Source organism: Antedon mediterranea, chromosome 8 (genome assembly GCF_964355755.1).
Source record: "Antedon mediterranea chromosome 8, ecAntMedi1.1, whole genome shotgun sequence".
NCBI lineage: Eukaryota > Metazoa > Echinodermata > Crinoidea > Comatulida > Antedonidae > Antedon > Antedon mediterranea.
The window spans coordinates 27402478-27424363 of NC_092677.1; the positions used below are offsets into that span (position 1 = coordinate 27402478).

At 33.0% G+C, this 21886-nt stretch overlaps 2 protein-coding genes across 2 annotated transcripts in view; one reads left to right on the plus strand and one right to left on the minus strand.

Moving 5' to 3' along the window:
• The window catches only part of LOC140056581 (protein Jumonji-like), a 28594-nt gene extending 12032 nt beyond the window's left edge, over window positions 1-16562 (minus strand). Inside the window, exons 1-5 of the mRNA XM_072102005.1 lie at window positions 16445-16562; window positions 15668-15762; window positions 5795-6411; window positions 852-1000; window positions 112-251 (exon numbers count right to left, since the gene is read on the minus strand). Coding sequence (XP_071958106.1) covers window positions 112-251; window positions 852-1000; window positions 5795-6411; window positions 15668-15712 — 951 coding nt within the window. The 5' untranslated portion in view covers window positions 15713-15762; window positions 16445-16562. The remainder of the gene's footprint in view (window positions 1-111; window positions 252-851; window positions 1001-5794; window positions 6412-15667; window positions 15763-16444) is intronic.
• A 53-nt stretch (window positions 16563-16615) lies between these two features.
• LOC140057749 (GPI transamidase component PIG-T-like) lies at window positions 16616-21269 on the plus strand. Its single transcript, XM_072103471.1, has 10 exons — window positions 16616-16802; window positions 17102-17279; window positions 17668-17795; window positions 17966-18075; window positions 18356-18628; window positions 18779-18929; window positions 19033-19233; window positions 19371-19536; window positions 19856-19936; window positions 20102-21269. The coding sequence occupies exons 1-10, from the start codon at window positions 16616-16618 to the stop codon at window positions 20433-20435; spliced, it is 1809 nt and encodes a 602-aa protein (XP_071959572.1). The 3' UTR covers window positions 20436-21269.
• Window positions 21270-21886: the final 617 nt, after the last annotated feature.

The following is a 21886-nucleotide window of genomic DNA, read 5'->3' on the forward strand; positions in this document are numbered from 1 at the left end:
TGAAAATATTCTTTTTTCCAAACCTATTGGTTTGAAAAAAAGAACATTTTCAAGATACTTATACCTACAAACCAGATGAACATTTTCAATCATACAATAAGTACTAAATACCTTTGAGTTGTCTCTGTTGTCCTCCTCAGCGGGCATAGCTTGTATACCAGGTATGTTGAACTGACCATCATCTGGTTCTTCCGCTGTCTTGCTATCACTACTCCCAAAGAAGGACAGATCATGAGGCAGTACTGGCGAGCCTTAGAACATCAAACAAAAACATTAAAATATAGGTAGGAAGTAGAGATTTTGGTTGTGTGCACACTGCCCTCTAGAGAGTAGAAATCCGTTTTTTTAATTTTCTGATTGACAAGTGTAAAGTGCAACAGATGAATTTGATAAGATGCTTATCTGAGTGAACTTTACTACAACCATGTAGAAAATATGTGTGGTAAAAAATAACTAAAGAGAGGTGGTCTTACCAATCAAAACATAAAATGCTATAATTTAAATTTTATCTTCATATTGATTATAATATACATTTTGTATATCCATCCATTAATTCATTCATTGGAAATTTAAAAATGGCAAAACTAAACAACAAAACAGAATCTAAAGCTCCGTCTACACTATCAAACTTTGTGACAACAAAAATGTGATGTGCTCATGGACATGATGATGGACATATCACTACCATATTTGGGCAGATCACACTTTTTTTGTCAAACTATAGTTTGATAGTGTGTAGACAGAGCTTTACACAATGTTGATATTGATGTCATTAGGAAAATCATGACAAAAATCATTAATCAAATGTCTGGATTAAAATGATAATGAATAACTAAATGGACAACATTTACCTTTTAGGCAGAGGAATGTAAGAAAGTCCTCGGTCTTTGGGCAAGCTCGGGCAAATTCTGGTTGTCCGCAGGTAAAAAGCTTCACAGGTGTCGTACTTGGTGTTGTTGGTAGTGACTGAGCAAACTTTCTTTGTGCACGAACTTTTAATCTAAAAATATCAAAAACTTTAAAATTTTACAAATTTGTATGCAATATTTTTTTTAATGTTTTTATTTGGAATATAATGAAATGTTAATTTGGACTCTTGTTTTGTATTTATGGATAAAGAGAATATATAAAAGTCAATAAAACCTTGGCTGAAATTTAGCTTTGCCCTACAGATGGTTTGCCCTACATAGATGTACTATACTGTACTTGTGCTGAATGTTCAGTAAAATTTAGCATTCAGAGTGGGCTAGGCAAACCAATTTATAGAATAGGACCAGAAATACAGATTACTCAACCAGATTTAGCATCATTATTGTGATGTGAAATTTAAGTTAAATATTAACCAATTTTCTGCCCTCTCAACGACATAACTTCAATCAATACATTTCATGTTTATATTACATTGTATTGTACTGTGTTTATATACTGTAGGTGTTTGATATCAACAGTAGATAACAAATTGACTTCAGTAAACTCCAAAGCAACTTGAGTAAACTTCACAGATGAACCTTTTGTTTAGATATTGTTATATTGTGTTTTTGCAAACAAGTGTACAACCAGTGATGTGTACAGTACTGTAGAAGTCTTTAAAGCCATTTATACCAGAGCTTATTTTACTATGATTAAGTTTAAACCCAATAATCCAATTTGAGTAAACTACAATACTGTTTCTACAATACTGTTTAACTACAAGAGGAAGTTGATGATCCGCCACCGTCGTCGTATTTGGATCTCATATCCTGCTGCAGACAGGTTCTTTGTCCTAGTCTTTGTTAATAGTATTTTGTTTCATTGATAAAAAAAAATGTTGTTTGGCTTTTATGTACGGATGCAGTTTAATGATTGAATGTTTTTTGTTCATTGTAATAATGGAAAGTAGTAAAGGCTTTTGTATCAATTCCATTTTATGTTCATGAATATAGTAAGTGGGTAGCTTAGTATGCAATGAGGAAATGAATACATAGTGTGGTAGGAGGCGGGTAGAATAATGAGTAGAAATCAGTCCATTTCTGTGAAAGATTTAGGGTTCGCCCACTAACCCCTCCACACTCTGCCCCAACACAGTCAGTGGGTGAACACACTACAGTACACTGAACTGATAAACTCAAGATTCTGATCTGGTTTGGTTTCTAGCATTATAATGTTTAAATTTATAATTTTCTATCTGTACGTTCAAGAGTAAATAAAATAACATTGTAATGTAATATTGAAACTACATGCAATTCACATGCCATGTATATGCTTTATGTGCAATTTTTCAAATAAACTTTCTGATAAATAAACAAATTTTGTACATTAAGTTGTTGCTAATACAACTAGTATTCCAGCTTTCTAGGCCTCTTCACTCTTCACTCTTTAATATTTCTGTAATACACAGTAGTTATATGCCATCAAGAGTATTCAATTCTAAAACTTAAAGCCGGACAGATTCAATGCCACACCATAAGGTCTGAATCATATTATAAGCCGAAAGCAATAGGTACATGATCACAAACAGATGGTACATTTCAACCATAATCTTAATTTCAGTGGGTACACAATCTTAGAAACTGCCACTTTCTTCAGAAAGAAATCTCAAATTAACAAGCACGGAAATTTAATCAGAACGATAGGAAATTGATAGAATTTTAGCAGGATTCTTTCACAAATTTAAAACCAAAATCTGTTTATTACTATTTTAATCAAATCAACTACATGATATAGATATAGAAGGTATTAACACATTTGGTTGAGTGATCACACCAGTTACATGTGGTTTCATGGGTTGTGTTATGTGGTCTATAATCTAATAATAAATAACACTATTTGATATCTGATTATAGTAGAAAAGCAATGGCCTTCATATTCCTTTGAACCATTGAACGTTCAACACTTGTAATTTTGAGAAGGATTTTCTTAGGGTTAGGCGACAATTGCTATAAATACATTTTAACTACACAATCCTCAGACTTATCTAATTGTTTATGTCTCTTGTTGAAAGGTTTTCAAATTTATGAGATCTTAAAAAGTACAGGTAGGCCTACTGTGTATTAACCATAGACCTATTATAGGTTCATGCTGCATCTGTAGAACCCCTATTAACTAGACACCTTTAGGACCCAAAAAAGGGTCTTCTTTCTTTCTTTTTTGTTGTTATTAAGTACTACTGTATATTACTTCTCATTTGACAGGAAAGTATTCCCTTAATAGGGTGTTCCCTAAACTGGTGTGTTCTATATCTAGAGGCTACTTTATACTTGGTGTGTTATGCTATAATAGTTGTCCAAACATTGTATGTATACAGAACTGTGTGACCGATCGAGTACAGTACATTTGAGTTTTTACAAGACCTGAACCGTTTAACTATTCTATTTTAATGTACTTATCTTGCCAAGGAAATAGTGTATTTTCACTTTAAAATAATCCATTACAATCTCCTACTGTAAAAATAGCACCAAGTGTATCATTTTTTTCATTTGAGTGTTTAATAGCTCTAATGAAAAAAAAAAGAATTTGAACAAGCAATTAACTATTTTAAATGCATCTAAAAGAAAAAAAAAATCGAACAAGAGTTTTCTACAGAGAGGTTTTAAGAGTATCATGTCCACAAATTAATGAAGGCCAAAGTAGACATAATCCTACGGTTAAGCAAATTCAAAACTGTAATTGGGAGACAACATGGCAACAGATGTAACGAGAATGAGACATTTTACAAATGTACAGTAGTTCTGAATGATACAATCTGTACAACTACACAACTTGTATTTAGTTCCAAGTTAAGACATCTGAATTAAACTATTACATGTACCTTGTCCTTAGGAAATTTTCCATTTACTCAATTTCTACCTCATTTTAGAGCAAATAATGTATTTTTATTCCTACTGTATAGTCAAAGGGCGTGTCTTTCTAACTAAGGGCGTGTCTAATATCAAAAAAGGGGGATAGGATGTGGAGCACTGGTGACAAACAATAGCTGTCATTGACTACTGTACTGTATAATCAAAGGGCGTGTCTTTCTAACTAAGAACGGTCTCTAATGTTAAAGGCGAGATTGTTTTTTCTTTTTGTATATAAATTACTTTCTACTATATAACAATTTTTTTTAGTAGTATAGCTATATATTTTTTTTATAAGTCTGTTGATGTGACTTCATGAGTGTATGCTTGAGTATTAATGTTGTCAATTAGCCTAAGGCATGTTACATTTCCTTGTTTTCAAAGCTAAACCACTAGAGATTTGATAATAGCAGTCTGAATGCTAGCTCTTCACTCAACCATTGTAGGCATAAAGTGAGCATAATAGTGGAGCTGTAGCTCTGTGGTTAACATGCTTGCCTTCCAATCCCAAGGTCCAGGGTTCAATTCTGACCTAGTGCCAAGGTTGTACAGTAACTCACAAATCCACTCTCTATAAGCCTCAAATGAAACTTAGTTTATAAGCAGGATAAATTATAAAATAGTTTATCCATTTCTCTTTTTCTTTATGGCATTGTTATAAGACAGCAACACAATTTCCCAAGTTGGGATGAATTGGCGAGTTTGTGCTTGCTGTTGGATGCGTATGAAATTTTCTTGTTGTCCTTACAGTATAGGATTGTCCTGATATCTTTGGGATTGCCCTGATGTTGCTCAAGGGTAATGGATTTCTCTTTGTATCTCCCTGGTTTCTATGCATGTCTTTTGAATTTCAATATAATAAATCTTGTACTGTATGTTGATGAATTGTTAGTTTTAAGGGGGGATATGCAAGTGTACTGTACTGTATATGACCATGTTACTCATACTCATTTAATATGCTCATAATAAATTAATGTTAAATTTATCAACATGGATACAATTTAATATAGATTAAATTACTTAACAAGAAAATGAACGCATCTAATCATCACTCATTTAATTAATTTAAACAGGACCTTATGTACGAATTGGGTCAGTAAGTAACAGTACATCCTGACCTCAATGTCGTCTGCTAACGAAAGATCTCAGTCGTCTGCTGCTAATGTAATTTGAACTTGGAATAGATGATGCTTATGTGTTTTAATAGTAAATTGAGAATGTACTCAAAAGTAATTGACCTAGAAGTGATTGAAGCCACGAAGAACTAATAAAACTGTATGATGACAGAATGTTATTGATCACAGTAACATTAGCGATCCTTTGATGTGCAACATAGGAAACACATTAATAACATTATGTCATATTTAGTCAATGTGTACAACACGTACAATTAATGTATGTAAGTGATAGCGTCTTTTCTTATTTATTATTTATTCTTTCTGGGTAGACTCATAAGACTATTCTCCAAGAGGGCCCAGTGTACTGTATATGATGAGGGCCCAGTGTACTGTATATGATGAGGGCCCAGTGTACTGTATATGATGAGGGCCCAGTGTACTGTATATGATGAGGGCCCAGTGTACTGTATATGATGAGGGCCCAGTGTACTGTATATGATGAGGGCCCAGTGTACTGTATATGATGAGGGCCCAGTGTACTGTATATGATGAGGGCCCAGTGTACTGTATATGATGAGGGCCCAGTGTACTGTATATGATGAGGGCCCAGTGTACTGTATATGATGAGGGCCCAGTGTACTGTATATGATGAGGGCCCAGTGTACTGTATATGATGAGGGCCCAGTGTACTGTATATGATGAGGGCCCAGTGTACTGTATATGATGAGTTTGTGACAGTGGCTATGTGTGAACTAGTACACCGGGGTAACGCCTACTCGTTTCGAAAGATATACTAGGTTCTTTATGATTTAATGTTTGAAAATTCAGTAATTAGTAATTTTATATACAGCTTTAACTTACTCTGTTTTATCTTTATCTCCATTTATTGGCGATGGCTCTACTAATGCAGGTTTTCTTCCCGGCCAACCAATTCTCGCACCTGGAATATTAATTTTAGGTTTCGTTTTGCCAGTACGACGTGGATACCGAGGCTCGGGTACCTTCGGTTCCCTCTTTGCAGGTATCTTTGCCTGGCTCTTAAAAGGTTGCTTAGTCTGGTCTGTAAACTCCGGTATCTTTGACTTTACCGGCTGAGGTACCTTAATATCTCGGTTCTTTGTAGACTTGGTTAACTTAGACTGGCTTTTTGTAGGCTCTGATACCTTAGTCAGGTTGTTTGCATACGTATGCAAAGCAGCAGCTGTGAATTTCTTGGTCTTTATTAGGCTAGATGTATGCCTAGTCCTAGTTGATGTGATTAAGTTAGTAGTAGTACTGTTTGTAGACACTGGACTATGATTGCAGCTTGTTGTTAGTTTTTCTATTTTACTGTTGATATATGTTTTCTTTCTCTTCGGTTTAACCTTCTCCGTTTCTTCTTCCTCATTGGCGCTTGTCGGTGGTTGATATCCTCGTATCGACGCATACATAGCTTTGAGTATGTCTTGTTCCTCCCTCCAATGCATTCCATCATCATCCTGGAAACGAATCAAAAATTAAATATTATCAATCATACATTGACACTTGACAAACGAGACTTGGAAGCAAATTAATTCCATCCAACATTAAGTGTAAGTGTACATTATTTAAAAATAACATAGAATTCTGTAAATTTACAGTGAGAGGGAAGCCATGATTCAACGTTTCATCAAAGGAAAGTTTTTTTTAATATTTTTTTTTTCAGTTTTAAAAACAACCTAAGTCTGTGTATACTGTACAGTAGTGTATGATAGAATGTTTTTTACGGCATTGAGGTACTGTACAGTACTGTTGACGCAGTGTGCATCACAATGTAACTCACAGGGCCGTAGCCAGCATGAGGACACTGTACAGTACTGTTGACGCAGTGTGCATCACAATGTAACTCACAGGGCCGTAGCCAGCATGAGGACACTGTACAGTACTGTTGACGCAGTGTGCATCACAATGTAACTCACAGGGCCGTAGCCAGCATGAGGACACTGTACAGTACTGTTGACGCAGTGTGCATCACAATGTAACTCACAGGGCCGTAGCCAGCATGAGGACACTGTACAGTACTGTTGACGCATTGCAAACTCACAAAGTAATATCATATTATATTTCACTTATACTCAGTGGGATGAGCCTCAAGTCTCCACGGTAACCAAGAAATAGGCCATGCATATAGTGTTCAAATCAAACTTATATCTACAGTACTATTGTATGTTTAACTCCTGATAAGAGCTGGGATAAAATGATGCAGGTTTGGAATTAGGTGATGATTACAAATCTAGATTTTAATTTGATCTTTTCAGAAAGTTTAAATGGTATCTGGCAACATGGGACACAAAGAATATTGTGAAATGCTTAAAGAATTTAAAACGGCATTGTTTTGCTGATAAGAAGTACTTTAAAGGCTTCAGTCACAAACATAAGTCCTTTTAGATTTAATCTCTATCTATTGTCATCTAAAAACAAACATACATTACTATATTAATAAATCAAATAGAAGATTCCCAAATAAATGTACACTAAACAAGTTCACTACTACTGTTTTTACTACAGTCATGGTGTATAGTATTTTATACAATATTTCTTATGATATTCTTAGGGCATGTTTGTTATGATACTTGTTGATGATGATGATCGATGTCACCTGGCCTATTTTCTTATCACTTTTAAAGTAGGTATCATACTATCTCCTCAATTATTACTAGGTTTTGTGTCATAATAAAGAGAAGTTGCCAATTTAAGTTCAAGTTTAAATACTGCACTAGATACAGTAAAGCTAAAGAGAAACAGGGCAAACATAACACATAGCAATAAAAACAAACTCTCCTCTGCACCTATTGTGGTCATGTTTGCATTTCTCGTTTTGGATTTGTAAAGCTCTATCTACTGTACAGTACACTATCAAACTTTATGTGACGACAAAAAATGTGATGTGCCTATACTGTATGGACATACTGTAATGATGTCACACCAATACCATATTTGGGCACATCACACTTTATTTGTCAAACTAGTTTGATAGTGTAAACAGAGCCTTTAGTTAAAAAGTCACATGTGAACATTTAAAAAATATATGTTTGCAAAGCAACAAGAAACAGAAAAAGAAATGTTGTGATACTGTAAATGTAATGATGAAACATTTCCAAAACAACATTAATGTTATGTCCCCAATCACAACAGGTGTCACCAGTATTATATTTAGTTGGCATACCATTACACATGGGATAATATCCTATATGATGTAATTCAAAGATAACAAAATGAAACTATTATGTATGTTTATCATTGCACAAATAAAATTCCTGTGGTTTGTATTGTAAGGAGGCATGTTGCAAAAATGCCAATGGCGACTGATCTAGGGCCTATTTCTGAGCCAAATAAATACCGTACATATACACAAGATAGTACATACTTCTAGGCAGACACTCCTCAGTGTTTCCAATACCCCTTTTCACACACAAAGAACAACACATGCAGGTGCTTCAGGGAAAAATTTCATTTGAAAATTTTGTTTAGCAAAATTGCTAATCAAACTGATTTTTTAGTCAAGAAACATAGTTTTGTATTGTATTTTTTGCTACACAATTGTAGAAATGTGTAGCAAAAAGGTTGTTTTGTATAGCTTTTTGCTATGCTACACTGGCGAAATTATTCCCTGTGCTTACAGGTCTGTATGTCCCAGTGTGTGTAAACTCCAAAGTTTTGCTAGTCGATGTGAAAGAGGTATAAAATAATCATGATGTAGTAGTCGAATAAGTTACAATAAAGGTCAATTTACACAGGTGAGCAGTAACGGTAATAAAAATATAGAATCATATCTACTGTATGTTATTCCTTATGAACATTTAAACACAACGCAGAGCGGACGGACGGGCGGTTTTCCGCTGAGGATAGATACAGATTCTATGTGGGACAAGCTACGCATTTTTCTGCTTACCGTTACTGCTCCTTGGTGTAAATTGGCATTGATTGGTTGAACATAAGATTTGTTCATAACATTACATACAGGTCAAGTTGAAGTGAATGTGCCCTGTATAATTGGTAAAACATGATAATCCAGAACATACTGATGACAGTCAAATCAAGTAACAACTGTATAATAATTCTACAACATTGAACATTAATAAAAATGTTCAACTAGCAATTATGAAAAATGTATTAGCAAATTTTAAGCCCTTTATACACGATAACTTTACAAGTCAATTTAGGGCTTCATTAACACATCATATGATGGCAGTGAGTGAGTAAGGCTATCAATCACAAGGTGAAGGAAACCCTCACGAGAGACCCAACTAATTTACTTACTAAATTTTGAAATGCCCTTTGACTTTTAAGTCTAGCCTCGTGTAATATTATAATCAATTGTTATTAATTGCAAATGTAACAGATTTTTATAGTTACTGTAGTAGAAGAAAAAATGGACCATGTACAGTACAGTATTGTACTGTCCCTTCATTTTGTGTCCGAGGCAGACCCAACTCAAGATCCTGTATCTTTCTGGGATCCTGACTTCTTCTTTCATAACCCCTCCCCCTCCGACCCTCAGATTTATTGTTATTTGTATGTTATGTTATTTCTTAATTATTCCATTATTGTTTACATCTAAAAAATAAATAAATGTTATGAACACTGAAATGAAATGTTATGAACACTTCATTCAGCAAATCTGATGAATAAAAACCGAAATCTATAGTCTTGCTTGGTGTAACTGTGTATGCAGCCTGTCAACAACATTTACAGTACCATGGAAAATCAAATTCAAAATGGCAGTCCTTTGTCGTCTTTACCAGATCATTTTAAATTGGTTGGACAGCATGACTTGTCATCAAGTCAACCAATGTGTGGTTTTGCTGAGTTCATAGACTGGTCAAAATGTGTGTAGTAGTCTTCTCTGAATTTGGTCAAAACCATGTAATTTGATGCAAAAAAAGCCTTCTTTCGTGGTTTTTGTGTTCAAATGTACTATTCAATAGTATATGAATACAATGTACTTTTGACTTCTGTACTAACAGAACTAACCCAGACTCCTCCTACAGTAAACAGTACAAAGAAAACTTGTGCCGTTTGCTATTGTACAATTCCAATTTAGATATTCGGCTATGTTAAGACAGCAATTTTTGGCAAAAACGGTATTTTTTTACTCCCAATTTCACAATGAGGTCATAGAGAGGTCACCATGAATTTACTAATTAGACGTAACCTGCTAAAGTGGTAGTGTAAATTAGAATTGAAATGAGGTTGTGATTTTGAGGTGTTTTGAATTTGAAATTTCTAATTGGGTTACTGTAAAGGTTAAATGATAATTTATGTGAAGTATATGCACTAATCATTTACGCTTTCTATTTAAATATTATTATCTATGTTTTGCATAGATTTTAGATCTATTTTGGATTTATGGCACATTCAGACAATTACAGTTTATATTACACGGTTAATCTATAGTATGTTTAAATAGCTTATCACACAATTACATAATCTATTTTCTTGCACATTATAATAAGATGATTTGAAGATGTTTCTAGTTGACACAATTACTGTACTGTAATAATTACTACAATAATCAACAAAATAAGTTAAAACTTAAAGTCTAGAAAAAATTTAGAGTACTTAGTTTAAAAGGTCAAGAATGGGAAGCAAGTAATTAAGATTGACCAATCACAAGCAAGCATTGAATGTTCACCTTTCATTGGTTGTTTTCAACAATTGGTGCAAAATAACATAATTTCCGCAGAATTTGATTATTGATTTAATGTGTCAATTAGAACAACAGAAATAACAATAACAGCAACAATAACTAACGACTGGTACCATACTGAATTATAATATGGCAGAAGTTCTATAAAATAACACATGTTAATAAATTATAAATCACTGTCCTACAGAATAAACCTTGGTTGAACTTGAACTTCTAATCACCTCACAGAAGGTCACATTCTGTAGTGATTTTATTGGAAAAGGTCAGAAAAATAATGAACAAATTAAACCTTGTGAAATGACCCTTTCAAATATGAATTATTTTCTCATCAAAAGCTAGACTTTAATCTTTTGATATTTGAACCATTCAGATGTTTATTATTAAGTATTATATTGTGTACAATGCCTTCATTAAAACAAGTCATACTTTTTTTTGCTGAGGAGGGAATAAATACTACTGTAAAGTGTTTAATAGCAGCAATACCAATTTCCTTTCTTTGTTGCCGTCAGCTAATTTCACACACTGTTAAATACAGTATGTTCATTTGTAGGCCTTTACATTGCCATTTTCTAAACTATTTTTCCCTCAAAATTTAGCTACATTTTCATCTTAAATTTACTATCAGTTTTAACAAATTATAAGAGTTACCATCCAAACACAATATTTACAAATTCCTTTATTTAGCCCCAAATAAAATGTCTGTAGTCATAATCATATCATCGTATTAAATGTAAATTTATAGAAGTATGGTCAAAATCTGTATGGAATCTATTTGATGGAATACAACAGCCATTTTGCATTATCATATCCTAAAGTTCAAGTTTTAACATAATGGCAACACTTTGAAATGTTGTACTGTAAATATCTACATAATATTTCATCTTAACATAAAGCTTCATACGAAGGTTACTACTGTACAATAAAAGGGACTTTATGAATAAAATCAGTGTAAAACAATACAATTATTACTGTAGATAGATAGTACCAACATTAGCAGCAGTAACTAACTGCTAATTATAATTCTGGATTTTGAGTAAAGAAACCATACTGTACAGTGTAGGTTTGAATTGCATTTTTTGTCTTCAGTGTAGTATTTTATGACATTACACTGCAGTACAGAAGAAACGCCATATTTTTATTACAATAGCAGTAACTGACTGATATTATCATTCTAGATTTTGAGCAAAGAAACCATATTTTTTGCTATAGTAAGTATATTTTATATAAATGTACTGTACAGAAACGCTATTTTGATGTATTTTTACCAATCTGATCAATCATTATTATTGACTTAAAATGTCTACCAACACCTACTGTAAGTAAGAAATGAAAGATACAGTGCACTACCTGCCCAAGATGCACTAATACAATACTGTTCCTTTTAAACAGGAAAAATTAAATAAAAAATTGTAGGAAATCTAGGAACAAATAATCTACATGTTTAGATAAGATAAGAAAACTACAGTACGTAGAATTGTTTCAAGGAATCCTGGTTTCTTTTTAACTTTTTATTATCCTATTTAATTTTTGTTTATATAGTACTTTAAAGTCTAGCTACAAAGAGTTATGTTTTCTTTCCTAATAATAATATTCGTAGATTGTGTGGATTAATGGTGTAACTGTTACAATTAGTTACAGACTGACAGAAATCCACACAGACATTTACAGTACTGTACAGTACATTGCTGGACTACAGTATTACTGTAACTATTTACAGTTAAACAATTTTCACTAAATAACATTAACAATTTTTGATTAGCTATAAATAAACTGTTAATCAATTTGAATTTTGAGTAGAAAATATACAGTTACAGTAGGTTTTGGCTACTACTGTACTGTACACTATGTATGTGTTGATAAATGCATACATGTACAATAACGTGTTACTGACTACTGTAGCTACAGTACACAATGTTCCGTAATAGAATATTAAAAATACTGACTGCTTCTTTCTAAACACATTGAATCTACAGATAATTCAGTTAGGTTTTGGCTACTACACTATGTGCTGATATTGCATACAATAATGTGTTACTGACTGGCTACACAATGTTCCCTAATAGAATATTAAAATACTGAATGTTTCTTTCTAACATAATATTAATAAATCTACAGTTACATAATTCAGTTAGGTTTTGGCTAAGTCTACACAGTATGTGCTGATAAATACGTACAATAATGTGTTACTGACTACTGTAGCAACACATTGTTTCCAAATGGAATATTAAAATACTGACTGTGTCTTTGTAACACATTAAATCTACTGTAAATAAACATAGCAAAAATGAATGATAATTTAATGCATTACTACCATAAATAATTGATGAGTACATTGAGGAAACGAACTTTAGCACTTGCAATGAAGCAGATAATTGTTATAAAATTTGAATAATACGACAAAGAATGGTTTATTAATTTGAGCAGACAGAAACAGTATCAAAAGCTGTTGAGAGAGTGCCTGATTGGCCTTGTACTTTTACAGGTTATTGTTTACTGCTGTTGTAAAGGTGCTTATAAATTAAGTATATATTAATACACTTTACTACCTTTAAGAAACCCTGTATAAAATCACAAGAGAGAACATCAAGTACAATATGTTTGTTCATTAATCAAATGTTTGCTACTGCACACACCCATACACAATAATGGGATATCTAAATTACTGTAATGGTACTAAGAAGGTTTTAAATTACATTTAACAGGAAATATTGCTGACATTACAAAAAACGCCACTCATCTCACAATAACTATCGTCTACATGCATTTCAATATTTATTTGTAAATGTTTTCATAGACTCTTTTAAATTCCCCAGGCATGCTTTGGGGTACAGAGTGCATGCCCAGTCCCAATTTCCAAAAATACCCATCTAAATTACTGGAAAGGTACTGGGATGGTTTATTTCCTACAGTAATTTTGATACTTGCATTGAAAATTCAGAAAAAAATGTGCAACACAAATTTTATAAATATTCAAAATTTAAAATAACACATTAACATACTGTACAGTATAAAACTGACTCCAAATAATGAGGATCAAGCCTTGATTCAAACGTTTCGATCTTTATTTGATCATCATCAGGAATGCGACATTAAAAATAAACAAAAAAAACAGCAGTAATTGACAGTAAACGTGTTAATTAAATACAGTATAAATAATATATATCAAAGATATCTAACACTGTTAGAAGACAGTGCAAGAATCCATCAAAAGATGCTGATGGAACTTAGAAGGAGTTAAGGATATGATCAAACTAACACAAATTATCAGGCAAAATGCCAGAGAAATTACAACCAATTTTAAAGATTAATTCTGACAGTTGTAGCTTCAAAAGCAGCCTGGAAATGCATGTTAATTACCAGTACCATTCGGTACCTATTAACCAGATAGATTAAACTTAACATCTGTAGGGATATGGCAGTTATGGCTTATCAGATAGAGTAGCCTTGTACTGCTATAAAACACAGTACTGTATGCTGGTTTCTTTTGGATGTACTGTAACATTCACAGTACTCTATGCATATTATTTGTACAGAATACAGACACTAACTATAGTATTGTATAAACCAACATCTGTAAGGATATCGCATATCGCTTATTTTTCAGATATACAGTACAGTACAGTAGATAGAATCCATTGCTATGAAATACAGTACGCAGATTTCTTTTGGATGTCTGTATATTATTTGTATAGATACAGACATTATTTGTACCTGTACACTATGTACTGTATTGTAACCAACATCTAGTATAAGGATATTGCTTATTTATCAATACAGTAGAATGCATTGCTATGAAATAATGTATGCAGGTTTCATTTGGATTACACTATTAGTAGAGATACAGACATACTGTACTGTTTACTGACCTTACTGAACATAGCCAACCCCCAAACCATCATACTGTACTGTAGTGCTGTTTCTGGCATTCATGGTTTGATTTTTAAAGGCAGTATGGGTGTATACAATGCACTTGGTTTGGTAGAGATATTGTTAAGTACAATGTGAATTACTTGTGGTATACAAGAGTCAACAGCTCATAACATGAATGAATGCCTGGCCTGGGAATCGTTCTTTATACTCAACATTTAGTTCATTATTAACAACTGAATTCTTTGCAAATAATGCAGATATTCTATGACAACCCATTATAAAAGCTGTAATACCCAGTTCTACAGAGTACTATACTGTATGTTGTAGACTGTATTTGGTGACACTGTACAGGCTATGGCTCTGGAGGCTGTCCAGACACCATGCAAATACTGTATGTACTGTAAGTGTAACCAGAACTAGGAAAACCATCAATGTACTGTAAACATATGAAACAATTTTAAACACAAATACTGTAAATGTAGAGTTATAGTTTTGTTACCAATAACGTACTTGAACTTGTTAACAGGTCAATGATTTGTGAATGAGCTTATCAGCATATATTGTTATGAACTTATTTTAGTGCTTAAAGTTGCTTTGTTGTCCATATTGGATAGAAGCCAATAGAAACACTAGCCACAACAAAGCCCCCTAAATGTTTGAAAATTGTAATGTAAAAGATAGGACATCAAATTAAGTTCAGCCATTCCTTTCACTACTTTTAGGCCCTGGGACCACTATTTCAAAATCATGTATCTGCTACTGAAACAAACCATAGAAATATTGTAAGTTCTAAAACTGTATACCTGTAACAGTAGTGGTATTAGTAAATATAAATCTTTAGCATGTTTCACATTTTGTGATTTTTTTTACCACATGATGAAATCCATAAAATCTCATGAACCTACATTATGTGATTATCATAAACAAACAACAATACATAATGACATACTGTATTTAACAGTGCTATGAGAGATCGGTATGTTTAACATTTAAATACTTATCGATAAGCAATCATATTGATTTAAATCAGTAAATAGTGATATTACTTATCAGTACTTTGTTAAGATTAGTAATCAGATAAATGAGCTCCAGATGTGTTTAATCGTATACTGTATAGTATAACAATAGCATAACATACAGAAATTCCATGGTTAAAACAAAGTTTGTCATGGATGAAAAAAGAAAATTTCACGTACCAATTTCTTAGGAATTATTCGTCGTTTTGGTCTCTGGCTTGCCATTCTTCTTTATATTCCAATCATTACAAGGTAAAATTCCAAGGTAAAACGTCCTAAAAAATTACGAAAAATATGTATTTTCATAACAAATTTAGGAAATTATGGTTTTATGGTTAAATTTGTTGATTCTGCTCAATGCAAAACAACATTACAAAATATTTCTACCTAAAAATAGATGTCTAGATGTTTCTGTGCAAAAACAAGAAAACAGAGAGAGATGTTGATCGATATCTATTTTTGTGTCCAATTTCCCCATGGACACAATGAGACAGAATAATTAATAAAAAATAAAAGAACAGTACAAAAACAGTGTGAGGGGGTGAATCCCGGCAGACGATCTTTGAACTTGTGAACTTATCTGTTGGTAAACAAAATTAAATGATTAAAATCGGATCAAAATAACAAAATACGTACAAACAATCAAAAACGGAAATAGTTTGGTGTAATATGCATGTAAAAATATCTTTCATTCATAGGGATTCCGTTGGTTTATTCCCCATTTACCACTAACTTGAACGTTAGCCAATAACTTGGCCATCACCGCCAAACACACACGAGACACTCACCGCAAAACACACAACAAATCCCTCTCAGCTGCTTCCACAAGCCTGGTAATTGGTTCGTCCCTTTAAAAAAAATTGGCAAGCTCAGGGAAGACCGGTTAGTTTATTGTGTCAAAACTACTTAGCATCGATGATAATTTACAAACACCTGTGTGAAAGTTATATGACTTACATCCAAAAACCAAGTGTTACTGCATGTCAATAAAACTTCCTTCAAATAAAACGAAAAACTTGGAGAGAAAATTAGTCTTCTGAACAAAGAAAATCAAATATTCTCGCCATTTAGTCCATGTGCTCCGAAGCTACTGCGCAGTTTATGTATAGCGCCACCATAATAAACAGTATGGCGGGGGAAAGTTTGTGGATCAAAATAAATGTTTTCTATTTATTTTTGTTGATTAGCTTGTGTTCATCAATTTCGGATGTCTTTAATGAAGAGTTACTTATAAAACCATTACCGTCTGGTCATGTATATTCACATTTTCAATTCACAACTAAATGGGACGTTGATATACTGAGAGGAGAGAAGCGTAAGTTTGCTAGGCTAGTCTATCAGCTGATAGAGCATGATGATTCGGAATGTGTAGGGAGAAAGAATAATATCACCCTGGTTTGAGAGAATATTGTACAACAGGAAGTGATCACTAGGATTTTTGTTAGTAGTATTTAAAAATGTTAAATAAATAAAACTGAAAATAAAGGTAGTAAAACTAGATAAATAATAAAAATATCCTACTTAGCCTAAATTGTTTACTTTTGTTTTTTAATTAAACAATTTTTTAAAATTTTAATGAATTTATTATTTTAAAAAATTGGTTTTTTTTTACAGTGGAACACTACAACCTTTTCCCGAAAACACTTGGACAAATAATAAACAAATACTCGGTACAGGAACTACACCTGTCGCTGACACAAAGTCTCTGGCGTACTAATGCATGGGGTTACCCAGCAACAGCCGCCCCTCCTGGGGCTGAAATATGGGTGTGGTTTAAAAAGTCCACAAGGAAGTATGATAATGATTTCAATATAATACATTTATTTTTTGAATAACATTCAAGCAATTTGAAACATTCAAGCAAGTAAAAATATAAAAAGTTTTTGTTTGATTGCACCACATTGTTTTGGAAGTGCCTCCGTTCTGGTGAACTATTCAAAATAAATAAACTACAGTTTATGCCTATCAGTGTATTTATTCAAAATTTGCTCTTAAAGAGTACACAAGGAAAGTACACAATATAAACATTTTATTTTACATGCACAGACAACAAACAAATAATAAAAAAAAGCAAATATTTCAGAGAAGAGTACATTCAACCACTATAATATTATAAACAGTGTTTATCCATACCATTCAACAGTGTATCATATGAACCAAAACCCTTTTTTTGTTACCAGCATTGATGAGGTTTGGTCTGGATTAGTGAATGCCTTATCAGGACAATTCTGTGCCTCCCTCAATGTGATCGATGCAAGAAATAGTGTTCAGCCACAGTTGTCATTTAAACCAGAAGGAATTGTTCCTGGTAAGTACTTACTTACTTGATGCCTGGTATTTCATTGGAGAGACCTCTCAATCAATCGGCAATGAGGAGAATATCACCGGAGAAAACTTTAAATTGGTGTTACTATTGAAAACTATGATTCAAAATATGAGTTTCTTAAATGTTTATTTTTCTCTGGTTTTTATTCATAGAGGGATATCCCAGTGATTCAAGATTACTACGTTATGCTTCATTGCCTCGAGAAAATGTATGCACTGAAAACTTGACACCGTGGAAGAAGTTACTCCCCTGCAACTCAATGGTATGATCCAGGAGAATAGTCTAGTTCATTTGAGAGTTGCGATTAGATGATGGAAATTATGTTTAATTGTTGTATATATTACTGTATTTTCTTGAACAATAGATAAATGAAAGGCTCTAAATATTGTGAATAGTGCGTAACTTTAATAAATAAAATGATAAACAATATTGAGACTCCTTTTCCATGGTCGAAGTTAAACCTAGCAGTTCTTTATCTGTAGATTATATGCTTCCATTTACTATTACTGATTGTTACTAACAACATATATTCAATCTTTTAGGCTGGTTTAGGGGCTCTTTTCCACGCTACCCAGCTGTACAACGCCAACTACCATTCACTGGCTATACACATCCGTCCTGTGTGTCGTAACAAAACATGCTCACAGTCATCAGTTGAGCTAAGCCAGTCATTAGCTGTTGTAATAGATCCAACTCTCAGTAAACAGCAGAAGTCCCCAGGCTGGTCATTCAAGACGTTGTTTGGGAAAACCATTCAAGGAGGCTGCCCTCTAGCGGCCACAAGTGTAGCATTCGTCGATGTTAGCATGAATTCTGTAAGAAATCAACTTAATTTATAAAAGTACACAAATATACTTTGTGTAGTTCGCAGTATGTTTTGATGAGTTTATAAAACAAGAACATTTTTTTTTAGATTTTGAGCTTTTAAATTTTAAATGAAAAATATGTTGTAAATACTTTTTCAGAGCTCAAATCTTCTAAAAATTTCTCCTGATCCAACTGAAGTCATATTTACGACTCGAGGCGGCGATTCACGGAAATACGCCATGTACGATCTCCACAAACAAAACGCAAAATTCAATATAGAATTAAAAATTCTAAACAATAACAAAAAAGGTATGAAAACTATATTAAGTGAATTTTAAATTAAAATTATTCTGATTGGCGACAGAATTAACTTGAAATCTACACTTATTTCACATCTAAATTTTTGTTTTAGTACAACCTGTTCCACCCACGGTGTATGGACAGAAATACCTAACAGGCTATGGTCAAGAGAAAGGGGGATTTTCCAGTGTACTGCACAACAATCACCCTACCAAGTCGGTCAGGGTCATCTATCTTGACATCATCCCCTGGTATATGCGCCTCTATCTACACACTCTGAAGATCACAAACTCTGTGAAGACTATTAAAACAGGTACGAATGCTATTGGTTGCTAGGAAGTTTGTTTATCATAGTGAAGGGGCATTATTTTTATTATTATTATTTTTATTTATTATAAATGAAGTATGAATAATAAATAATAATAATAACATTGTATATTAAATTTTCAGAAAAGCTTTTGTATACTTCTGGAAAGGATCGAACCAAACCGTACGAACTTGAAATTCAGCTGACGTTACCACCCCGCTCTACCACTACTATCAGTATGCAATTTGATAAAGCGTTTCTGAAATGGACAGAACATCCTCCCGATGCCAACATAGGCTTCTACACCAGGTACTGTATGTACTCTCTGGCTGACATTGAAATATATTATACCATAATTAAGTCAACAATAGATTTCTGAAATTATTAAATTACAAATCCTATATGATTTTTATGTACAATCCTGTGTTGTTTAATAATATACTCTTTATGTTGCACTTAAATTATTTGAATGATTTCTATAAAATGTGTTCTATTGCTAAGGCTATTGTGCTATTCCCTAAACATTAATACAGTATTTTAAATCTACTTACTATTTTAATGTTAATAGTATATTCCCAGCCTTCCCTACGATCCATTTAATACTACTGTGTCTTGTTTATATTACTAGTTCTGCTATCATAAGTACTATGTTGATGTCAGCGGACAACATCACCTCTCCTGAACATCATACAGCACTGCTAACACCAAGGTAAATGATGCATGAATTTCAAAAGCAGTCTACTTTGCCTTTCATATACAATATGATCAGGTTTCTAAATCATTTTTGTGTTGCTGTGGATTAATGATGGATGTATTTGTTTTTGTCAATTTATGCAACCAAATAAAAAAAAAAAATTGTTTGTTTACATTTCAGTATAAGAAATCCACGAGAATCGGAATTCTTTCTGCGCATTTACACCGAAGGCTTATTGGTCCAATTGCCATTACCAGACTTCAGTATGCCTTACAACGTTATCTGTCTCACGTGTACCGTGGTCGCAATAGCTTTTGGTTCAATGCACAATCTAACAACGCGGCAAATCGTCCGCGATGATTCAACCAATGTTGGTTTAAAAGAAAAAATGAAAAACTTCTTCTCTTCTAAAATCAAGAAATATTTATCTAAAAATAGGAAATCAAATGAAAAAGAGGCTAAAATAAGTAATGAAGATAGTGATATAGTTGATGATAAAAAGATAGTTAAATGACACAAGCAACATGAACACCAGTTGTAAAAACATTATTTGAAAGGTATACAAGAGAGGGCCTAGACACAGGTGTGTCCAGCGAAATAATTGATTTACTGACCATGAAAGAAGTGAAATGAAGTAGTGGAATATGTGTACCTGAACATTTCAGGGACAAGGCTTCTCACATTTTTCAACATCTGCAGGATTCAGAACGGTGTAAGGTCCTCGCTAAGGCGGAATGCTTCTGGATTCTGCAGATTCCGCTTTCAAACTTAAGGTCAAGGAAGCCTTGAACAAACAAATCTATAACTTAGGCGTCACACTTGCCATATGATTGGCTGTTGCCTACATTCCTTCTTGTTTTATTATGCTAATTACTTATTCACTTACATACATATGTCCTATTGGTATATAAGCACTCTAGGCGTTGTTTACTGTTCTGATGATGAGAATAGTTTCTCGAAACATGTCACATTTACATTTTAAGGCAGTTTGCCTCGCTATAGTTACCTTAACGTGTATACATTTGTAATAAAAGACCACCATGGAGACCCTTGCTCACAAAAGTTTGTGTTTGAGTACTTGGTCATCCTCAATTTCTATAACTATGCAATAATCAGCAAGTTTGCGGCAGTATTTGTGCCAAAAATATTATACTTTTCAAGCTGCTTAGTGGTCAGTAAAATTCCAATACAATGTTGTTAGTGAATTTGGTGGGAAAATAAACATTTTGAGATTAAAAGTGTATTTTGTGATACTTTAGTATTGTTTAATGAGTACAAAGATATAAATACAGCAACATCTTCTAATTATCAGATTCCACTTGGAATTTGTGGAACTAATATTAAAAGCAATTTTTCGCAACTTACACAATGCTTACATCCTACTGGGATAAGAGCTTGCGATCAAGCTACTACGTCATGTTAGTTCATTGTGTGCATGTCCAGATATTGCTCCTCACATCGACATCACATTGATTGTTGCCGCAAATCAAAAACTCTATTACCATCAACAAGAGGACCAATGACAGACACGCTTACCTTATTTACAAATTTTAAGTTTTATTACAAAGCGAGAGATAAGACCACTCACATTTCAAAAGTATTTTTTTCAAAGCAAAAAAAATATCTGAATATAGTTCACAAATTTGTTACAACTGAATGTCATAGTATCAATACTGTCCACTCATTATAATACAGTTTCCCTTATAAGGCAATATACAACACATAAACTGCAATATTAAATTTATTTTTTTTAACCAAAAAATTAATCCAGACTTTTTATTCATTCAGTATTGTCCCACATTTACTAGCAAAAATCATACAAAACCCCAAACATTTCAGAGAAAAACAAATTTTGCTTTCCAAAGAATATATAATTTGAAAATTTAGGTGTTACAGCAAATATAAAAATAATAACATTTTACATGTTTAGAAATTATGTGTTTGAACTATACTTCAATGAACTGT